General features: G+C 38.5%; 1 protein-coding gene across 2 annotated transcripts; it reads right to left on the bottom strand.

Moving 5' to 3' along the window:
* Positions 1–7,499: 7,499 nt before the first annotated feature.
* Positions 7,500–16,282, bottom strand: LOC126382128 (uncharacterized). Of its 2 annotated transcripts, XM_050031888.1 has the most exons (8): positions 16,153–16,282; positions 14,973–15,125; positions 13,917–14,000; positions 13,310–13,402; positions 11,768–11,899; positions 10,773–10,967; positions 9,614–9,750; positions 7,500–9,088 (listed from the first exon to the last, which is right to left on the bottom strand). In XM_050031888.1, the coding sequence occupies exons 1-8, from the start codon at positions 16,205–16,207 to the stop codon at positions 8,858–8,860; spliced, it is 1,080 nt and encodes a 359-aa protein (XP_049887845.1). In that variant the 5' UTR covers positions 16,208–16,282; the 3' UTR covers positions 7,500–8,857. The 2 variants fall into 2 exon arrangements, with proteins under 2 accessions (XP_049887845.1, XP_049887846.1); XM_050031889.1 differs by lacking the exons at positions 10,773–10,967; positions 11,768–11,899.
* Positions 16,283–17,985: the final 1,703 nt, after the last annotated feature.

Raw genomic sequence — 17,985 nt, 5'->3', positions numbered from 1 at the left:
CTGCGTGTCTGACCTTCCAATCCGCGAAGGGAAAACCAGCCCAGTATAGGTTAGGCCACGTACCTCCGAACATTTCTCGGGAATGTGGGTTTCCTCACGATGTTTTCCTTCACCGCTGAGCACAAAAGACACTTCGAATTACTTACTTTATATTAATACCTACACACAATTATAATGCACATTAAATTTCTTGTTGACTGTTTCTTTATTAATAAACGCTCGTGCACAAAGCAAACGAACGGTCCCTCTCTGTAAAAGACAAACAGATAATCGAAATCATTTCCTCATTTTGTCCGTAAATTGAGAACTCATTAACTGAAGCGGGTACCACTCAATTGAGCAAAGGTTCCATGATTGATGGAACAGATGATCGGATAACGACCGATGCTATCCTTATTGTGGATTGAAACATTATATTTAGAATATACTTACATTATATTTTGTATTACGTGTAAAGAAATATTTTTACGTAAAACGTAATAAACGATTCTGATGACCTGATTTATTAGCCATTTCTTTGCTGTCTTTATTTCCGAATGCATATAACCCGGTTACTTTCAATGCCAGAGTGAACAGGTACCTTCTGGGCGATCTCGCTCTATCTCAGGCCACGTTAATGCCTTCAGGCAAGTCTGGGGCCAAGAGCAAACCCATCAAAGGTAAAAAAATAGACGCCATGGCCAATCAGCTTTTGGCCAATCAGCTCGCGACAACAAGTACTTTTAAGCCCCGATACTGACCTCAATGGCGGCGTAGTCAACGATTTCCCTCATTCAGCCCATATCGCTATCGACCAACTGGGGTCGATTAATACTTTCAAATATAACACTGTGATGGATTGACAACATCACGTCATAACAAACTTTTCCGCCCAAGCTAGTATGTGGCCATAGGATATATAAAGAGCGGGAAGAGCAAGGAAGGCCAGTTCAGTTTCTAAAGCGATCGAATCAAGTAGAAGAAGTAGAAAAGTGAAAATAAAGAAATAGTGTTTAAGCAGTGTCTAGTGAAGAGTTAAGTGTGGCGTTTAGTGCAGTGTTTCGTGTAGTGTTCAAGTGTCGCGTAAAGTGCGAAATAAAATGAAGTGATGATGATGAAGTTGAACCTCGTAGTACTGTGCAAGTGCTGTGTCGCGTGTGTAGATAATAAATTCGTTCTCCCTTGGACTTATTGAGTTTCCTTCCAATCCCGAAACCCACTTTCGTAACAATACCCTCAGACGACAACTTGGGAAGAGGTTCGCGCCCAACTGAGTACTACCAGGCCTGTGGTCTTAAATTTTGTACCGAGTGAGAACCTTCTGCGCTCCCCATTTCTCCGGCCAAATACCCACCGCTACGCCTCCAATCCTAGTGTCAGGGTTGCTATTGAGCCGGCAAAGGCCCTGACGTGGCTAATGTCACGATTACTAACTTACATCAGTAAGTAGTAACCGGAACCAACGGCTTAACGTGCCCTCCGAAGCACGAATTATCTTACTTTCGGACAATAAAATAATTGATGATCAGCCTGTAATGTCCTAACCAAACTAGGGATTAAAAAGTGTTTTTTGTAATATGACCCCACCGGGATTTGAACTCGGGACCTCCGGATCGTGAGCGCAACACTCTAACCACTAGACCACGGAGGACCACAATCGGCTAGGTAGGTATGTCTAAGCATACGACCCTTCCATTTTCAGAAATATATTTACGACGAGTACCTAATACAAGGGTGGGAATCGATTTTAAATAACACATGCCAAACGGTTGACCCAAAAACATTTGATTGGCTACACGCCAAAACAAAATATGCGTAAGACCACAAAACAATATACACATACTTATACATGTAAAAGCATCAACTCAAGCCCGTGATCCCTAATAGGGTGGACACATCTAAATATACAAAAGGAGAAACTGACTGACTCACTGACTGACATATCAACGCACAGCCTAAACGGCTAAACGTAGGCACTTGAAATTTGGAAGGGACGTAGCTTAGATATCGTAGAGGTGCACTAAGAAAGGAATTCCCGAAATTCCCACGGGAACGGGAATTAGCGGGAAAATCCTTTTGTATGAAAAATCTAAACCGCTTAAGTGCCTATTTTATGACACGCCACGCGGACGAAGTCGCGAGCAAAAGCTAGTAACATACATAACATAAACAGCCTATATAACGTGCCCTCCGAAGCACGGAATCATCTTATTTTATCGAACAATCAGGTGATCAAGCCTGCTAAGTCCTTACCAAACAAAGGACAGTCTCACAAATTGTCCCCATCGGGAATCGAACCCGGACCTCCAGATGGTGAGACTAACGCTCTAACCACTAGATCACGGAGGCTGCTAGTTTAAGTAGTGATAGCCACCTAGCTAGCAAAATCACGTGGCATTCGTGTTAGGAGAAATATAAATTTATCGAGTTCGACAAATTTTTTAACAAAAAATTGCTCCAAGTTTTATAGTTTTGCCAGGGCATAGGGTGTCTCCCTGATGCTGACCAGTTTCCAAAGGTACGAAAGTTTTCCCGGGGCCTAGAGACCGAGCCAACCAATTTGACCTTACAAACGCACTAGTCGCCCCTTCGATTTCTCTGGTCTTCCATCATCAGAACCTGACTTCCATATCAAGGGACCACCTTGTGAATATCTCCTTTCGAACAAAAAAAGAATTATCAAAATCGGTTCATAAACGACGAAGTTATCCCCGAACAAACATAAAAAAAATATACGGTCGAATTGAGAACGTTCTCCTTTATTGAAGCCGGCAAAAAAAAATTGAATCCATCGATAATTTTATGATGTTAGCCCTGCAGAACGAAGGGTAGGGATAAAATCACAAAAAAACACTTTATGACCCCTAATTTAGCTATGACATTGTAAGCAGCAGTGCAATTCTGTAAGGTAATTTTTGAAACTCGCATCTGAATCCGCGGTGAGTTTTTGTTTTGGCATTCTGTAAGACATTGAATGCACACTAGCGACACAGTTGCGAGTACGGCAGCGAGTCGAACTTAAGTTGATGCGAGATTTGGTTTTTAGTACTGATCAGTCGATTGTCCTTTTTTATGTAGATTTGCCGTAAATGGCACCTACTTGGCCGAAAGTAAGATGATCTGTGATATTATTATGCGCGTGTAAATACCAGCTGTAAGCAAAAACACCTCCTCCAAACCGCAAAGGAGCATTGTGGTGAAGTATGTTTCTCAGTCCTCCGGTTTATTGAGGAGAGGCCTCCGTGTGCGGCAGTGGGACTTAAATAGGTTGTTTATGTAAGTATTTTACCTAAATAGCAGAAGCATTGACTGTAACCACATAGATAGGATGCATCTGAATGAACATTTGATAACGGCGGGTTTAAAACTAAAGAGTATTATATCCACAAAATGTTGTAATATAGGTGCTATTCATATTTCAAGCTCGCAATTATATATATATATATTTATTTAGTTCGGAAAACAAAGAGTTCCATTGGTGTTAGTAGCACTTAAAGTAGGTTAGTATAATTAAACTAAACACAAAACAAATAGGATTCATAATGCGCCTATTGCCACGCGCACGAGATGCCACACAAGCGGACAGTCTGGACTGTGGGCGACCACCTGCAGGATGCTGCTGCCACTGGCGCGCACGCGCCTCAACAAGGACGCACATCACGCACGAATTATGCACGATTTTATATTTCTGATTTTGTACGTTGGAGATACGTTACTTTTAAATCAGCAATGCCCTGTAAAACTGTTCAAAAAGTTCGTCTGCAATAATGAGTCTCTAATAACGGGTCTCTAGTAGTAACAAGACTTAGCCAGGACATGATTTTTTCCTGAAAGGCAAGGCAAAGGGAACTATGCCCATACAGCCAATGTCTTATGTATTTTTTTCTCGACGATGATTAATTAAATGATGAAACTTAAGCCCTCGAAGCAGGCTCTTACTCCGAACCCAAAACGAATTAACTGAAAAGTTCGCATAAACTTCTTGGCACGAAACGAAAATAAATAGATACACTGTGTTTATTTATATTCCGATATAGTTAATACAAATGACAAATGTTTTCCGAATAACTTAATGCGATCATTAACAACAAAATACCACTTTCTATTAATTATTCAGAATATTCATCGATTACATAAACATAAACTGCCTATATACGTCCCACTGCTGGGCACAGGCCTCCCCTCAATCAACCGGAGGGGGTATGGAGCATACTCCACCACGCTGCTCCACTGCGGGTTGGTGGAGGATTCCCAATTATTTATTATCGATTTAACGGTCAAAGCCTTCGACCAATAGCCGTTTGACGTCCATCTACGTAGATAGCATTCGTATCGTTTATTGGTCGAAACACTCAATATAATTCGGGCCGCGAGTTAAGGAATCTACTTCTGCATCATCAGCATTCCATAAGAATGCTGATGTTAACTTTACATGTGAGAACTAGATTAAGAAATTATAATGTTGTTGCAATAACCTAGTTTAAGATTTTAGATGTAAGCAATTTATTATTGCATTAGGTCAGTATATAAACTTAAGTAACTAGCTCTGAGGTCATGTTGGGGGGGGGGGGGGGGGTTTGGACCATAAGCCCACCGCGCTGGTCCAGTGCGTGTTGGTGGGTCGCCAGAGCCTCTTTCGTTGAATAGCAGGATGTATCGTGGAGATCCTTGGGGGAGGCCTATGCCCAGCAGTGGGCGTCGTACGGCTGATGTTGATGAACTAGCTCTAAGATGTTCTTTACACTACGTTCTCTTGAATAAAAGTATCGTGTCTCCCGGAGTCTGTGTCTCAATTATCTACACGTTAATTGGCGCAGCCGGTAACCGCTGGCGCGGCGTGGTTATCATGCAGACCCGACTGGTTTTCTTATACTATGACTCCATCCATGTTACGTTTGATGAGTGAATGAATTGATACCAATTTATAACCTGTAATATACCAAGTTACCTGAACTGTCGTTGATTAATATTCCTTTAGCGTCCCATTTCCACGTAATTGGATGATATAATTAACTATTAACACCTATTGACTTAAGATGATTGTGTTTGTTCAGGGCCTGCTTGAGAGGTAATCCTTCCTGTTGTCGGTAGCCCATTAAAGTGTTCTATATATTATTAATAGAGTGGATATTTGAGCGGAGTAATGGTCCCTTTAGCTGCTCGAAAGCCTGCAGCATTTTTCATTTGTCTGGTCAACGACCTCTGTGGTCCAGTGGTTAACCGTTGGTCTTACGATCCGGAGGTCCCAAGGTCGAATCCCGGTGGGGAATTAACACAAAAAATACTTTCTGATCCCTAGTTCGGTTTGGACATTACAGGCTGATCACCTGCTTGTCCGAAAGTAATCTTACTTTTCTTTATCATCTGATCCGTGCTTCGGAAGGCACGTTAAGCCATTGGTCTCGGTTATTACTTACTGATGTATGTAAGTAGTCGCTACATGCGTCAGGTCAGGGGCTTTTGGCGGCTCAATAATAACCCTGACACCAGGGTTGATGAGGTTGTTAATCCACCTCACAACCCACTCGATAGAAGAAGTAAATATGTTGTATGTGTTTTTTCTACCTCTATATTTATCTCTTAAATTATATATAATTAAATTATGATAAGCTGAACCGTTTGTTTGTCTTCTGTAAAGTCTAATTATTTTTATATCCTATTCTGTATACAATAAACTATTAAAGAAATAGAGAGCGGTTTAGTTGAGTGATAGAGTGAGAAACAGTGTGATAAGACAGAGATGTGGTGTAAAAGACGATATAGTGACTAGGATTGAGAAGGGAATGTTAGGTTGGTTTGGACACGTAGAGCGGATGAAGGATAATAGGATTGCAAAAGCGGTATATAAAGCAAAAGTTGATGGTAGGGCTGGCAGAGGAAGACCGAGAAGGACTTACGATGACCAAATTGGAGATGTCCTTAGAAAAGGTTCAATACGATCTACTCTGAACCGGCGTGCGTGTATGAAGCGATTGATGAATGTGGAGGAAGCAAGAGAAGTGTGTCAGGATCGAAGCAAATGGAATTCTATAGTCTCTGCTTACCCCGGTGGGAAATAGGCGTGAGTTTATGTATGTATGTATTAAAGAAATAAATTATGTGGAAAAATATTTACTATTAGGATCGCGTTTGACCACAATCTCTAATTATGCTAAGTGATGATACGGCCTAAGATCACTCAGCAAACACCTTTTCAAAAAAGTTAATTCTAGTTCTTTTTACAAATTATGTGGCGGAGTCTTCCCAGTAGTCTCAGGACACATTTGTTGGGACAAACCTATTGAATATTACGTGTACCTTTGGAACTGATACAAATAATAATATAATATAATAATAATATATTTATTTCAAGTCACAGGTACCCATACAGATAAAAACTAAACTAAGACTAAAATAAAAAAAAAAAAAAAAAAAAAATGATTGATAAGGTCGGTTATTGGTCTCACGTCCCTTACGAGAGATCAAGGGGGTTAAAACGGCCGTTTTTTATGAAAAATAAACATTTTACTTACTTACTTACTTACATCGAAGCAATTCATCTAAGAAAGTAATATTGCTATTTGACATTTGTTTACATTGCGCACTTACTTTTACATGCGCAAATGTCAAATTGCAATATTGCTTTCTTAGATGAATTGCTTCGTTGTGGCCATTTTAACCCCCCAGCATTCATTGTGTACAGTCATGAGCAATATAATGTACCCACTTTAGGACTCTGTCGCACTAACATATTTGACATTTAGTGAGACTTACAGTTCAATTTGTCAAAAAAGGGAATGTAACATGGTACCAAAGTGTATACAGAATCAGAATCAGAATCAGAATCAGAATCAGAATCATTTATTCAACGTAATTATCATGGATAAACTTGTTGAAGGTCAATGTAACATTTTTGAATTTACGTCATTTCGCAAGGTGTTATGGCTGAGGAGAAGAAATGACAAGAAACTGCAACAGCAACACATCTTTTAAATCAATGAGGGTACATTACAAGTTATTTAATAACTAGAGGAACACATTCAATACCAGACATTTTTATCATTTAGGTAATCATTAATCTAAACATATATTAATGCTCGTGACCGTACCAAGCGAAGGCGGTGACCGCGTGCTCAGAACACCGGATTACATACAAGTTACTACGACGTACAGACCGCTTCACCGCTTTCCCTCACTCAGCGCTTCTCGTTATCGGCCCACTGGTCGATTAATTATTTCAAATATAATCCTCTCAGATGACGCCTTGAGCCGTTCACGCCCTACACGGCACCCTTAGGACTGTTGTCTTAAATTTCGAACCGGTGAGAGCCCTCAACGCTTCCCATTTGTCCTGCCAAGTAGTTAATCCCATTTGCAGCAAATTCATTATAAGTCACAACGCCAACCGCGTAGGTGCGCAGTGTGTGAGTATCGCCTTTTAGAGACCCCCCACTTTAGCGTCTTTCGAGCGTCGCCGTCGTGCCAGCGTCCGCGCAACGTCGACTCTAGGAGGGTCGCTAAGGGCAAATAAAAAACAAAGACAACTTTAACACAGTTTATTTTATTTGACCTTTATCCGTGGGGCTTCACGAGTACTATCATAATTCACATTTGATTTGGCGGATAAAATATTCATTGTAACTCCAAATACTATTTCATGAGTCCACAGAAAATGTAGTAAAATATTAAATCACAAAGCCTATCCTAAAATAAGTAAATTCTTATTCAAAAAGAGGCTCAAAAAATAAATTGATTCTATCTTAAACCTAGTAGAAAATAATATAGAATTAGAGTACATATGTGTTAGTGACATCGTAACGAATACTGAGGGGAATGATTCAGCTCGTGGATTTTCCGTTTTCGTTACGCTGCCACTAACACCCTGTATAATTATTTTATTACATTTAAATCCTATTTCTTTATTTATTTAATTAGTACTGATAAATGCAAATATAATGATTTATTTTTGAATTACTAACGGAACTGGTATTTGTAGCAAAATCAACTATAAACCCGTTCGTAGTACAGATTGTAAATGGTTTGCATAAATGGGTTTTCTTTTGCCTAGAATACGATTTTCGCAAGTCGATTTTCATATGTCGCAAGTGTAATAATTGTATTATTTAACTCATGCGAGATATCTATCTCGCATTTTACGTCCTGCTGAAATTCTGTCGAAAAGAGTGCCAATACCAGTACAAATGACAATTCCGTCATGGGCCGTGGGGGCCATTTCGTCTTCCTTACCTCGCTATACCCTTTTACACGCTTGTAGTCACGAGTAAAGAGAAGACCGCGATATACCTATAACCATACTTTTCATGCATAGGTTTGGTACATTCCGACAAGGGCTAGTAAATAATACGTCTTTAAGGAAAAACCTTATATTGGGACGGATTCGAGCAGACACCTGTCATTGTCTTAACCCGGCCAATAAGAAAAGGACTATTGACAGCTTATTTAGAGACAGTTAGTGTTAACATGTATGAGTGAACAAAATAATAACTCGGATGAATAAAATACGCAAAATAAGTAAAAAATATAAGAAATATTTGTCAATTTTAGTCAAAATTCTTAAACAAAGAATTTTAACTTGTGTCTCGCACGCGGTAGGCGTGAATAGAAAATGGATTCCGACGAAGAAACACTCTCTTTCGCGTTAGGCCGCACACGAGAATGAGATTTTTTAATGCAGTGTCCGGTGTGGGACAGATTTTAACCGTTCGAAAAGTATACATGTACTTATAATACAAGTGCAAGTGATCACAACTTACACCATCTCAATGCTTCACTGCAATAAAGTAGAGTAACTTTCACCCAGACCTATATATTAGAGATCATTTCTTTACTTGAATCGGGAATCGACTCTGGGGCTTCTTTTAAAATTGCAAAGTATTTTTTAAGGATTATAACTCTGTGGAGTCTTGATGCCATAAGCGTAAGAATAAATATATTCTTCTTCTTCATTGATAGTTCTTTCTTGACGTGGTCGTTCAGGTAATGGAGGAGGACCGACTGATTCCATACTCTTAGGTGTATTTGAAGCAGCCAAGGCTTTGGCCTGGTAGAAGGAAACAGTTTCAAGAGGCACGTAGGAGTAAACATTGTCTTGAGCAGACATCGATGGTTCCTGAAAACATGAAGTCAAAAGTGGCATCTTATGTCGTAGAGAGACAATTATCTTTCGCACGAAGCAATAGGTTACCTACCTAATTATAAGGTCGATTTTGTTTTGGATAGAAGTTCATTTAATTCAGACTCCAACACAAAAGTAATTATTCAATTTGGAAACAACAGTTGCAATTTGAATCGATGTATATATTTATTTATTTTGAATTGCTTAAAACTGCTCAACTGCTCCACTGTGGAGGAATTGATGAAAAAAAGAAGTATGTCAGGATCGAAGCATAGAATTCCATAGACTCTGCTTACACTGGCGGGATATTTCACACGCATTGGTATTATAATAATGTGTATGTGTATGTATTGGAAACTCTTTCATATCCTGTCCATGGAACTTAGCCAAGTTACCAGCGATTATGACAACAATCGACAATGACGGATAAAAAAAAAGTTTATGAGATTGACATGTCGCCATATGTCACGTTATGTCATTGTCATACATTTTTATCACACATTTAGAAAAAAAAAATACCTCTGATATGTGCGGTGTTCTCGTTTTGGCGTTCCGGAAACGTTTGATGAGGAAACCAGCCATAAGACCTAGTAGAAGCGCACCCACTACTCCTGTTATAGACACTATGACCAGATGATTTGTCGCCTGAGTATCACCTGGAACAAAAGGAAATACATTACAAAAAAAAAATACAATGGCCTGCACAACTAAGTACTATACTTCTAACAATAAAACAAAATGGCTAACAACGCCGAAAACTTTATCAACTTATGTTTTTACTATTTTTTCAAAACTATAGAAGATAACATCTGTCTTTAATTTTCTTCTAATCCTTTTATCTCCTGCTGGGTTATAGGGCTCGATTAACAGATTTCTACTCCTTGCGATCTTTTGCAGCCTAACAACACACAACAATAAAAAGTTTTGAAGATAACATAACATAAGATAGTTTATTACTTACACGTCAAAAAAAATGGCTGCCTAAGAAGAAAAGTTACAGGTTTGAAATAAAAAATGTTTTTTAGCAAATTTTTTCAGCATCCTTTGTAATTAATTAATTTAATCCTTTTATATTTAAAAAGTTTATCTTGTAACGATATAATATACGAATATTATAATTTAAAAATAGTAGTACTTAGTATTTCAGGGCGGTGTATCGAGATGACCAAGATGCTCAAGCAAGATAATGGTGTATTGAGGAATTAAGTCTCTTCTGTGTTTTGTGTCATTCAAGAAAACTTACAGGCACTTTCTTTTTTTTAACCATGACCTATTGTAGACTTGATTCAGATGGACAGCAGTCGCTTCTGTAAAAATCGAACCTGTGGAATCCTTAGGTTTGGTAAGCGAACCCCGAGAAAAACGGGATAATGGTAAGGAGCTGATAGCGTTTGAGTGTGTGTGACTGATGCAATAAATGATTTTGATTGATTGAATTATTTAGAACATTGGACTCATGACCTAGAGGTCCGGGTTCGCTTTGTGAGACTGTCTTTTGTTTAGTTAGGACATGGCCGATGCTAATTTCAACTTGATAACTCCCCAGGTTCTCGAAAAAAAAAGTCTAAGAAGAAAAAAGCACATACGAACGGACAACAAAGTGATCCTATTAAAGTCTCCTTTCTCTTTTGGAGGTTCGGAATCCTAAAAAGTGTAAAAAAAGTAATCTGTCACTTACTTTTAGACTTAGCAGCGTTTAGTTGGACATAATGCGTTTTGATCATCCAATAGTGCGTTGGACTTCGTTGATAGAAGACTACAGCACAGTATACGACAGATTCTTGATATTTACGAAAAAAAGACTTGGTCAAGACAATTGTAATGGATTGAGCATTATTCTTATGAATTATCATATTATTTTTACCACCATCACCTGAAAACCATTAAAATGTGAAATATACTAAATATGCTGGATTGGAAGTAAAGAGAATACATAGAATGGGATCAGTTGCATAATTCCAGTCATTTCGTAAAAATCGGCTTATTATCTTCCCAGCCTCTTAACTTTGATATGTAGTCGTTACATGAGCCATGTCGAGGGCTTATGGCGGTTCATTAGTAATCCTGACACCAGGGTTGATGATGACAAGGTCGATCAAGGTTGAAGGTTGGTTGGTTGCGGTTGAGGTTGGTAGGTTAAACTGATTTCAACTCCTCTTTTTTCTATTCCGTGGGTTTCACAGTTGATAAAAGGTTGATCTCACAACCCACACGAGAGAAGAAGATCTCCCGTTATTCTGTTTTCTTAGGAGCTCACATAACCTGAAGATTTGGCAGAATTGATATTTTAGAGAAGCGACAGCCCGTCTGACCTTTCAAACCTTGTATGGAAAACCAGTCACATATATTATCTCCGAAATGCATTTATCGGGAATGTGGGTTTCCTCACTGAGCTTTCAATCATGTATAATCCGATCATGAATTCAAAACCAATTTCAAATTTAAAATGAATAATCATAAATGAAAATCATTCGTCCTTTTCCTTTCCGGCGGGTAAGAAAATGACAAGTACAACCTAACGGAGGTATGCCATATCACCGCCGATCGTATTGTACGCGGGGACATATAACGATTACTATATGCTCCTAGTAATAAGCAACTGCAGCCATCCTATGTTTTTTCTTTAGAAACTCCCAATCTAGAACAGTAAAACTTTCATAAAGAGAAGCCCACCTTGCGTGTACCAACACAATTTGTAAGGTTTAATCTTGGGCAAATTTGTACCAGATATGGTACACGTCAGATGATTATGATTCTCCTCTTCGATTTGATGTATGTCTGGTATCACAGTTAAAGTTATGGGTCCTGTAATCAGAAAGAAATAGGGTATCTGAACCTTGAAAAGGAGAAATCGAACCCTGATAGGATCACTTTGTTGTCTGTCCGTTTGTCGGTCTATCAAGACCCTTTTTCTGGGGAACGCGTGGAGGTATCAAGTTGAAATTAACACCTGATATTTTTATCTGCGGTCTCATGAAGCTGTACTAAAATCATGCTTCTAAATCCACACAATCCAATGATACGGCCATTTTTAACCTTAATTTCATACATTTTGTAGAAGAACAAAAACTTATGGGGCACTAGAATAATAAATAAAAAAATAATAATAAATAAAGGACTAAGGTTTTAGAGCATAAATAACGAAAAAAAAAACATAAATTTGCATAAATTTCATTATAAAAAATGCAGTTGGCAAAACAATCGCAACCTAAATCGATGTGTGGATCGCATGTTAGCCTTAACATGCGCAACGTGATAAAATTATCGATCTTTATTATTATTATTTATAAATATATTATTTATATATTATTATATATTATTTTATCACCACATTTTTTCTTTTTTATTCTTTTTGTTTTGTACATTTTGTTCGTTTTGTTATTGTCATTTTGCTTGCCTAATGTGCTTATTTCTATTCGTATGTTTATGTCCTTTGTATATGTCGTTGTTGCAATAAATTATTATTGATTGATTGATTGATTTTGTCAAATTCGATAAGTTTGTTTTTTCTCTAACACGCGTGCTACGTGATGTTGTTCGTATTTTGACACAACGATTTGGGTTCACACATTAGCACCAGTCGACAAAACGACATAATTATATCGTTATAATCGATAAAATGACGATGAATGATGTTAGCCCTACATGTCAATAGTACTCTATACCGGCGAACATGAGTCATGCATGAAGTCTTTGAAGAGAGTGGAAGAGGCGAAAGTGGTGTCAGGATCGTAACATGGGATTCCGTGGTTTCTGTCTACCTCAGCGGAAAATAGGTGTTATAGATAGATATATAGATAAAATAATTTATTTAGCACAATGGACACAAAATACAGAGATAAGGACAACATAATTATACAGAAAAGCTCGGTGGCGCAGCGGTATACGCGCTCGGTCTGCGATTGTTGAACTTAAGCAACTTTCGCAAAGGCCGGTCATAGGATGGGTGACCACAAAAAAAAAGTTTTCATCTCGAGCTCCTCCGTGCTTTGGAAGGCACGTTAAGCCGTTGGTCCCGGCTGCATTAGCAGTCGTTAATAACCATCAATCCGCACTGGGCCCGCGTGATGGTTTAAGGCCCGATCTCCCTATCCATCCATAGGGAAGGCCCGGGCCCCAGCAGTGGGGATGTTAATGGGCTGATGATGATGATGATACAGAAAAGCACAACAGGCGGCCTTATTGTGTTATCTTATGTAAGTAAGAAAAACTTACTAGGTTTATCAGTTGGAACCGCCGTCACCGCGGTCGTTTGCTCTGTGGTTGGCGGAATCGTTGACTGTATGGTTGCTGATACCGGCTGGGTTGCTGTAAGCCAATTTATAAACACTAACAAGTTTTTGTTTCGATACCAATCTAAAACATAAAATAGAATTACAATAGTACCATTTATTGTCATCATTTATAGTATCATTTGTTGTTGACTTTTACATGTTTCATGTCGCCTTTGATGGCTTATAATAACATGTATAATTCACTTTAAAACCCTGTCACATTAACATTATCTGACATTTAGTGAGACACATAGTTTAATTTGTCAAAAAATTTAATGTGACACGGTACCAATGTATAAACATGAAATAATGCATTAGTATATTTTTAGTAATGCGATGACTGCTGAGGGCATTATGGAATTAGAAGCAGTGTAAACAATTATACTTACTAAATAGAAGGTTCCAAAGACCCCATTGCTAAAGAAAGTAACAGAATTAAAGGAAAATATTTTTGCTGGCAAAAATATTGCCATCCTTCACTTACGATAGGTGAGTGAGTAGTGAAGAAAGAGACAGAGCTAGTTTTAGAACTGCCAAGCTAAATTTACCTTTGCTTGTAGTCACTGTTGGGAAAGTAATAGGAACCGAAGATACAGCGTGTGTAGGCGACGGATGCGGCTGTGTAGGAGCTGCTGCAATTATAAACAATATTAAAGAATAACAATAGGTAATGGAAACAAAATTATCCTATACTTAATATGACATGGCTTGGCATAACAAAAACATCCTAGGGATTTACGTGTCCCAACTTTTGAATATGGAATAATACTACGTTTAAAACGATAACTCCCCGGCCCGCACGAATTTGTATCAAATTGCAGCCAGATTTGATTCGATGTTCTAAGATGCACCATAATTATGGCGACAAGTGACTCCCCGAGCACTGCATACAAGACACCTCGTTTTACAGACACTACACATAGTCGTTATCGTACACGCGCATCTGTGTGAGTGACGTCTGACGCCCATACGATTGAAGACTAAAGTAAGACCGAAGGGGGTGAGGTAAAAATAGCTCAGTCGCTGGTGGGGAGCGGAGAGTTTCACTTCTTTACCTAGTCCAGTAGTGTTTATTCCTTATTCTGAACTTTGGCTCAACGTGCTGGCCCAGCCCAATGTTTACTATGGGGCGTAGGGGAAACCCTTCGCGAAGTTACTGGATATTTGGAAAACACCTATGATTCCAGGATATTTTTGCGTTAACGGCCATGATATTGGCTTCTGGTGTTCGAAGGTCTATCCAAGTCTATTATTTCTTCTTGTATCGTGCTTGAGATTTCGATTACTAACCTCATCAACCTTGGTGTCAGGGTTAGGGTAGTTATGGAGCCGCCAAACTCCCCTGGCATGGTTCATCTTAAGACTAATCACTTACATCAGCAAGTAGTAACTGGGTCCAACGGTTTAACGTGCCTTCCGAAGACGGATCATCTTATTTTCGGACATTTAGATGATCAGCTAATGTTCTAACCCAACTGGGAATCAAAAAGTGCTATTTCGAGATATGTCTCGTGACCTCGACGCTTAACTACTAGACCACTGGCCGGTATACTGCATATTGCACATTTTACTAATGGTAGTTTTGAAATCATAAGTGAACTAACCTGTACTAGTATGATGTGGTTCGGCACGGTGTGGTGTGGTGTTATCTGGTGGTGTGTGGTGTAGTGTGGAGTTATGTGGTGGTGTGTGTGGTGGTGGTGTGTGTGGTGGTGTAGTGACGTTGTGCAGTGGAGTTGTACTGTTGTCATTGGAAGCTGAAATGATAAACACAAAACCATTTTATTTAGATTGAAATTAAAAAATTAACTGGCATATCGCGGTTTTCGCTATCAACCCACTAGGGTCGATTCTTTCAAATATAATTCTCTCGGTCACTATTAGGTATGTCCTATGGGACACCATTACCATTTATGGTCGGCCACATCTCTAGCGCGAGCAAACGAACGCGTCTTAATGTTTGGATCTTTTAATTTAATACATACATACATACATACATAAACTCACGCCCGTAATCCCTAATGGGGTGGGCAGAGCCACAAGTAATCAAAGACAACTTGCAGCCACTGTTGATACGAATTAATTTAATATATTATAATATCTTAAGAAATGCAGTTCATTTAAATATTTGTGTAGGGTTTTATTATAATATCCAGCGCTCACTTCACTCCGGACAATGCCTTGAGCTGAGGATTGCGAGGTTCGTGGCACCTTTAGGCCTTTTACCATTTTGAGAGCCCTCAGCGTCCGGCCAAGTAGTTAATGTCATTTGCGGAAAATCCACAATAAGTCATGTGAAATCATCTCCCTAGCATCATCCCGTTTTTCACAGGGTCCGCTTAACTAACCTGAAGATTTGACAGGTCCGGTTTTGCTTTTGCGACTGCCTGTCTGACCTTTCAACCCGCGAAGGGAAAACCAGACCAATACAGGTTGTGCATTTCTCGGGAATGTGAGTCTCCTCACGGTTTTCTCCTTCACCGCTGATTCAAACATGAATTCAAAAACAAATTCGACAATCATTGGTTTACGCCTGTGGGGTGGATTCGGACCTGCGACCTCAAAGTGAAAGGCAAGCGTTCTACCAATTCACACAATAAGTCATGTCTAATAAAGCTATCATTTTACGTAATCATTTGCAACTTGGCTAATGCAGGAGTTGTCAACTGCATACATTTTGTTGTTGGCGCAACCGTGGCGTTGCCACCGTGACGTCCTAGTGAGATACGGCAATAATAGCTCAATAGACTAGACGATATTTTAATAATAAGTCAAAATACTTACATTGTGATTTTCCAAAGAGATTAAAAACGAGACAATATAATAATAACCGGAACATAATAAAGTTCTGTACAACACACAAACTCACTTCACTAACTCTGATGACATACAAAGAATTACGTGCAAAGGGATTTACTATGAATCATAGTAAGGAAAACGGGAATAAGTAAGCAATAGTCTAACATACGACTGTCATTATGTTCAACGCATTATGAAATAACATCATAACATAAGCTCACGACGATACCCAATGGAATAATCAGAAGTAGATCCTTTCTTTAAGAACGTCTAGGGCCCTGTGCCCAGGTTTTTCTTGTAGCTTCTTTCCCCGGCTATACAGGTTGAAAGTTGCAGTAGTTTTCATCGGATGAGACGATCGTTATGTAAAAAAAATTCGAAGTGTAACTATGTTACCTACTGAATAAAGATTTGTTTGAATTTCGAATCCATCGTGACGTGATCTAAGTACCTACCTGTAATAATTATCCAATCAAAAACATAAATGTGAAATGAGAGCCAAGTTCAATATTATAATAAATGCCTTGGTCGTTGAGTTCAATGACAAAAGAAGTGAGATAAGTATAACATATGTTATACTGTTACTTATAAATAAATTTCAGGACTGAAAAGAAGATATATAATCTAAGAAGATATTATGATATCTTCTTATAACATAAGATAATGTATTGTAGCCTAAGGTCTGTCTTGGCTTCACCGCTGCGCCATACTCCGGTTATTTGAGGACAGCCCTGTGCCTAGCAGTGGGACGTATGATATTTATATTCTCGTTATGTTATCATATTACAGATAGACCGCCAACAAGCCGCACTATAGTAGCGTGGTGAAATGTCGTACTGTGTCTAGCAGTGAGACACAATAGTATACTATAACATAATATATTAATTTATTTCATTTTTATTAATAATATTAATTTTATTTTATTTATTAGGGCATTGATAATTTTAATTTTATTTGATTTCATATAATTTAATTTAATTTTAATAATGGAATGTAATCTAATCTACTTATAATTATGGATATTAATCTGAAATAAATAATAATTTGAATTTGAATAGTTAGTAATATTTTTTTATTATTATTAAAATAATAAAGACTCGTGTGTGGTGAACCGCAATCACACCTGATGGTAAGTGAAAATGTGGTCTAAGATGGATAACGCTTACCTAGCAAATGCCGATTCACTCTAGCCTTGAAGACTCCCAGATTATAACGAGTTGAAAAACAGACGACGGCAGACAGTTCCAAAAGGCAAAACATTATTATCATAACGTTAACGTTACTTATTATAGTAAAGTATAATAGTATAGTGATAGTATTAATAGTATAGTAATAATAGTAGTATAATAGTATACTATTACATTTGTGGAGACCTCTAAATGGCTCTACTGTCCTGTCATATTAAACGTGTTTAATGTAACTTGTGGCTTTCTGAAAAGTAAATAAATAAGTTAAAAAAAAATAGTCTAAATAAATAAATCACGTATAAATCCTTATTTAATTGAAACAGCCTTCACGGTCTAGTGGTTAGACCGTTAGGCTCACGATCTGGAGGTCCGGGATCGATTCCCGATGGGGACATTGTCGAAATCACTTTGTGAGTCTGTCCTTTGTTTGGTAAGGACTTTTCAGGCTTGAATCACCTGATTGTCCGAAAAAGTAAGATGATTCCGTGCTTCGGAGGGCACGTTAAGCGGTTGGTCCCAGCTATTAGCTGTAAAAACACCTCCACCAACCCGCATTGGAGCAGTATGGTGGAGTATGCCCCATTTCGCCTCCGGTTGATTGAGGGGAGGCCTGTGCCCAGCAGTGGGGCGT

Source organism: Pectinophora gossypiella, chromosome 3, assembly GCF_024362695.1.
Source record: "Pectinophora gossypiella chromosome 3, ilPecGoss1.1, whole genome shotgun sequence".
Classification (NCBI taxonomy): Eukaryota; Metazoa; Arthropoda; class Insecta; order Lepidoptera; family Gelechiidae; genus Pectinophora; species Pectinophora gossypiella.
This window is presented reverse-complemented; position numbering and strand designations above follow the sequence as displayed.

Coding starts and splice junctions, on each gene's coding strand:
- LOC126382128 (XM_050031888.1), bottom strand. CDS start 16,207: ATGTTCCGGTTATTATTATATTGTCTCGTTTTTAATCTCTTTGGAAAA. Junction 10,968..11,767: donor ATTGTGTTGGTACACGCAAG/GTGGGCTTCTCT, acceptor AATGGTTTTCAG/GTGATGGTGGTAAAAATAAT. Junction 9,751..10,772: donor AAACGCTGCTAAGTCTAAAA/GTAAGTGACAGA, acceptor CTTTTGTTCCAG/GTGATACTCAGGCGACAAAT.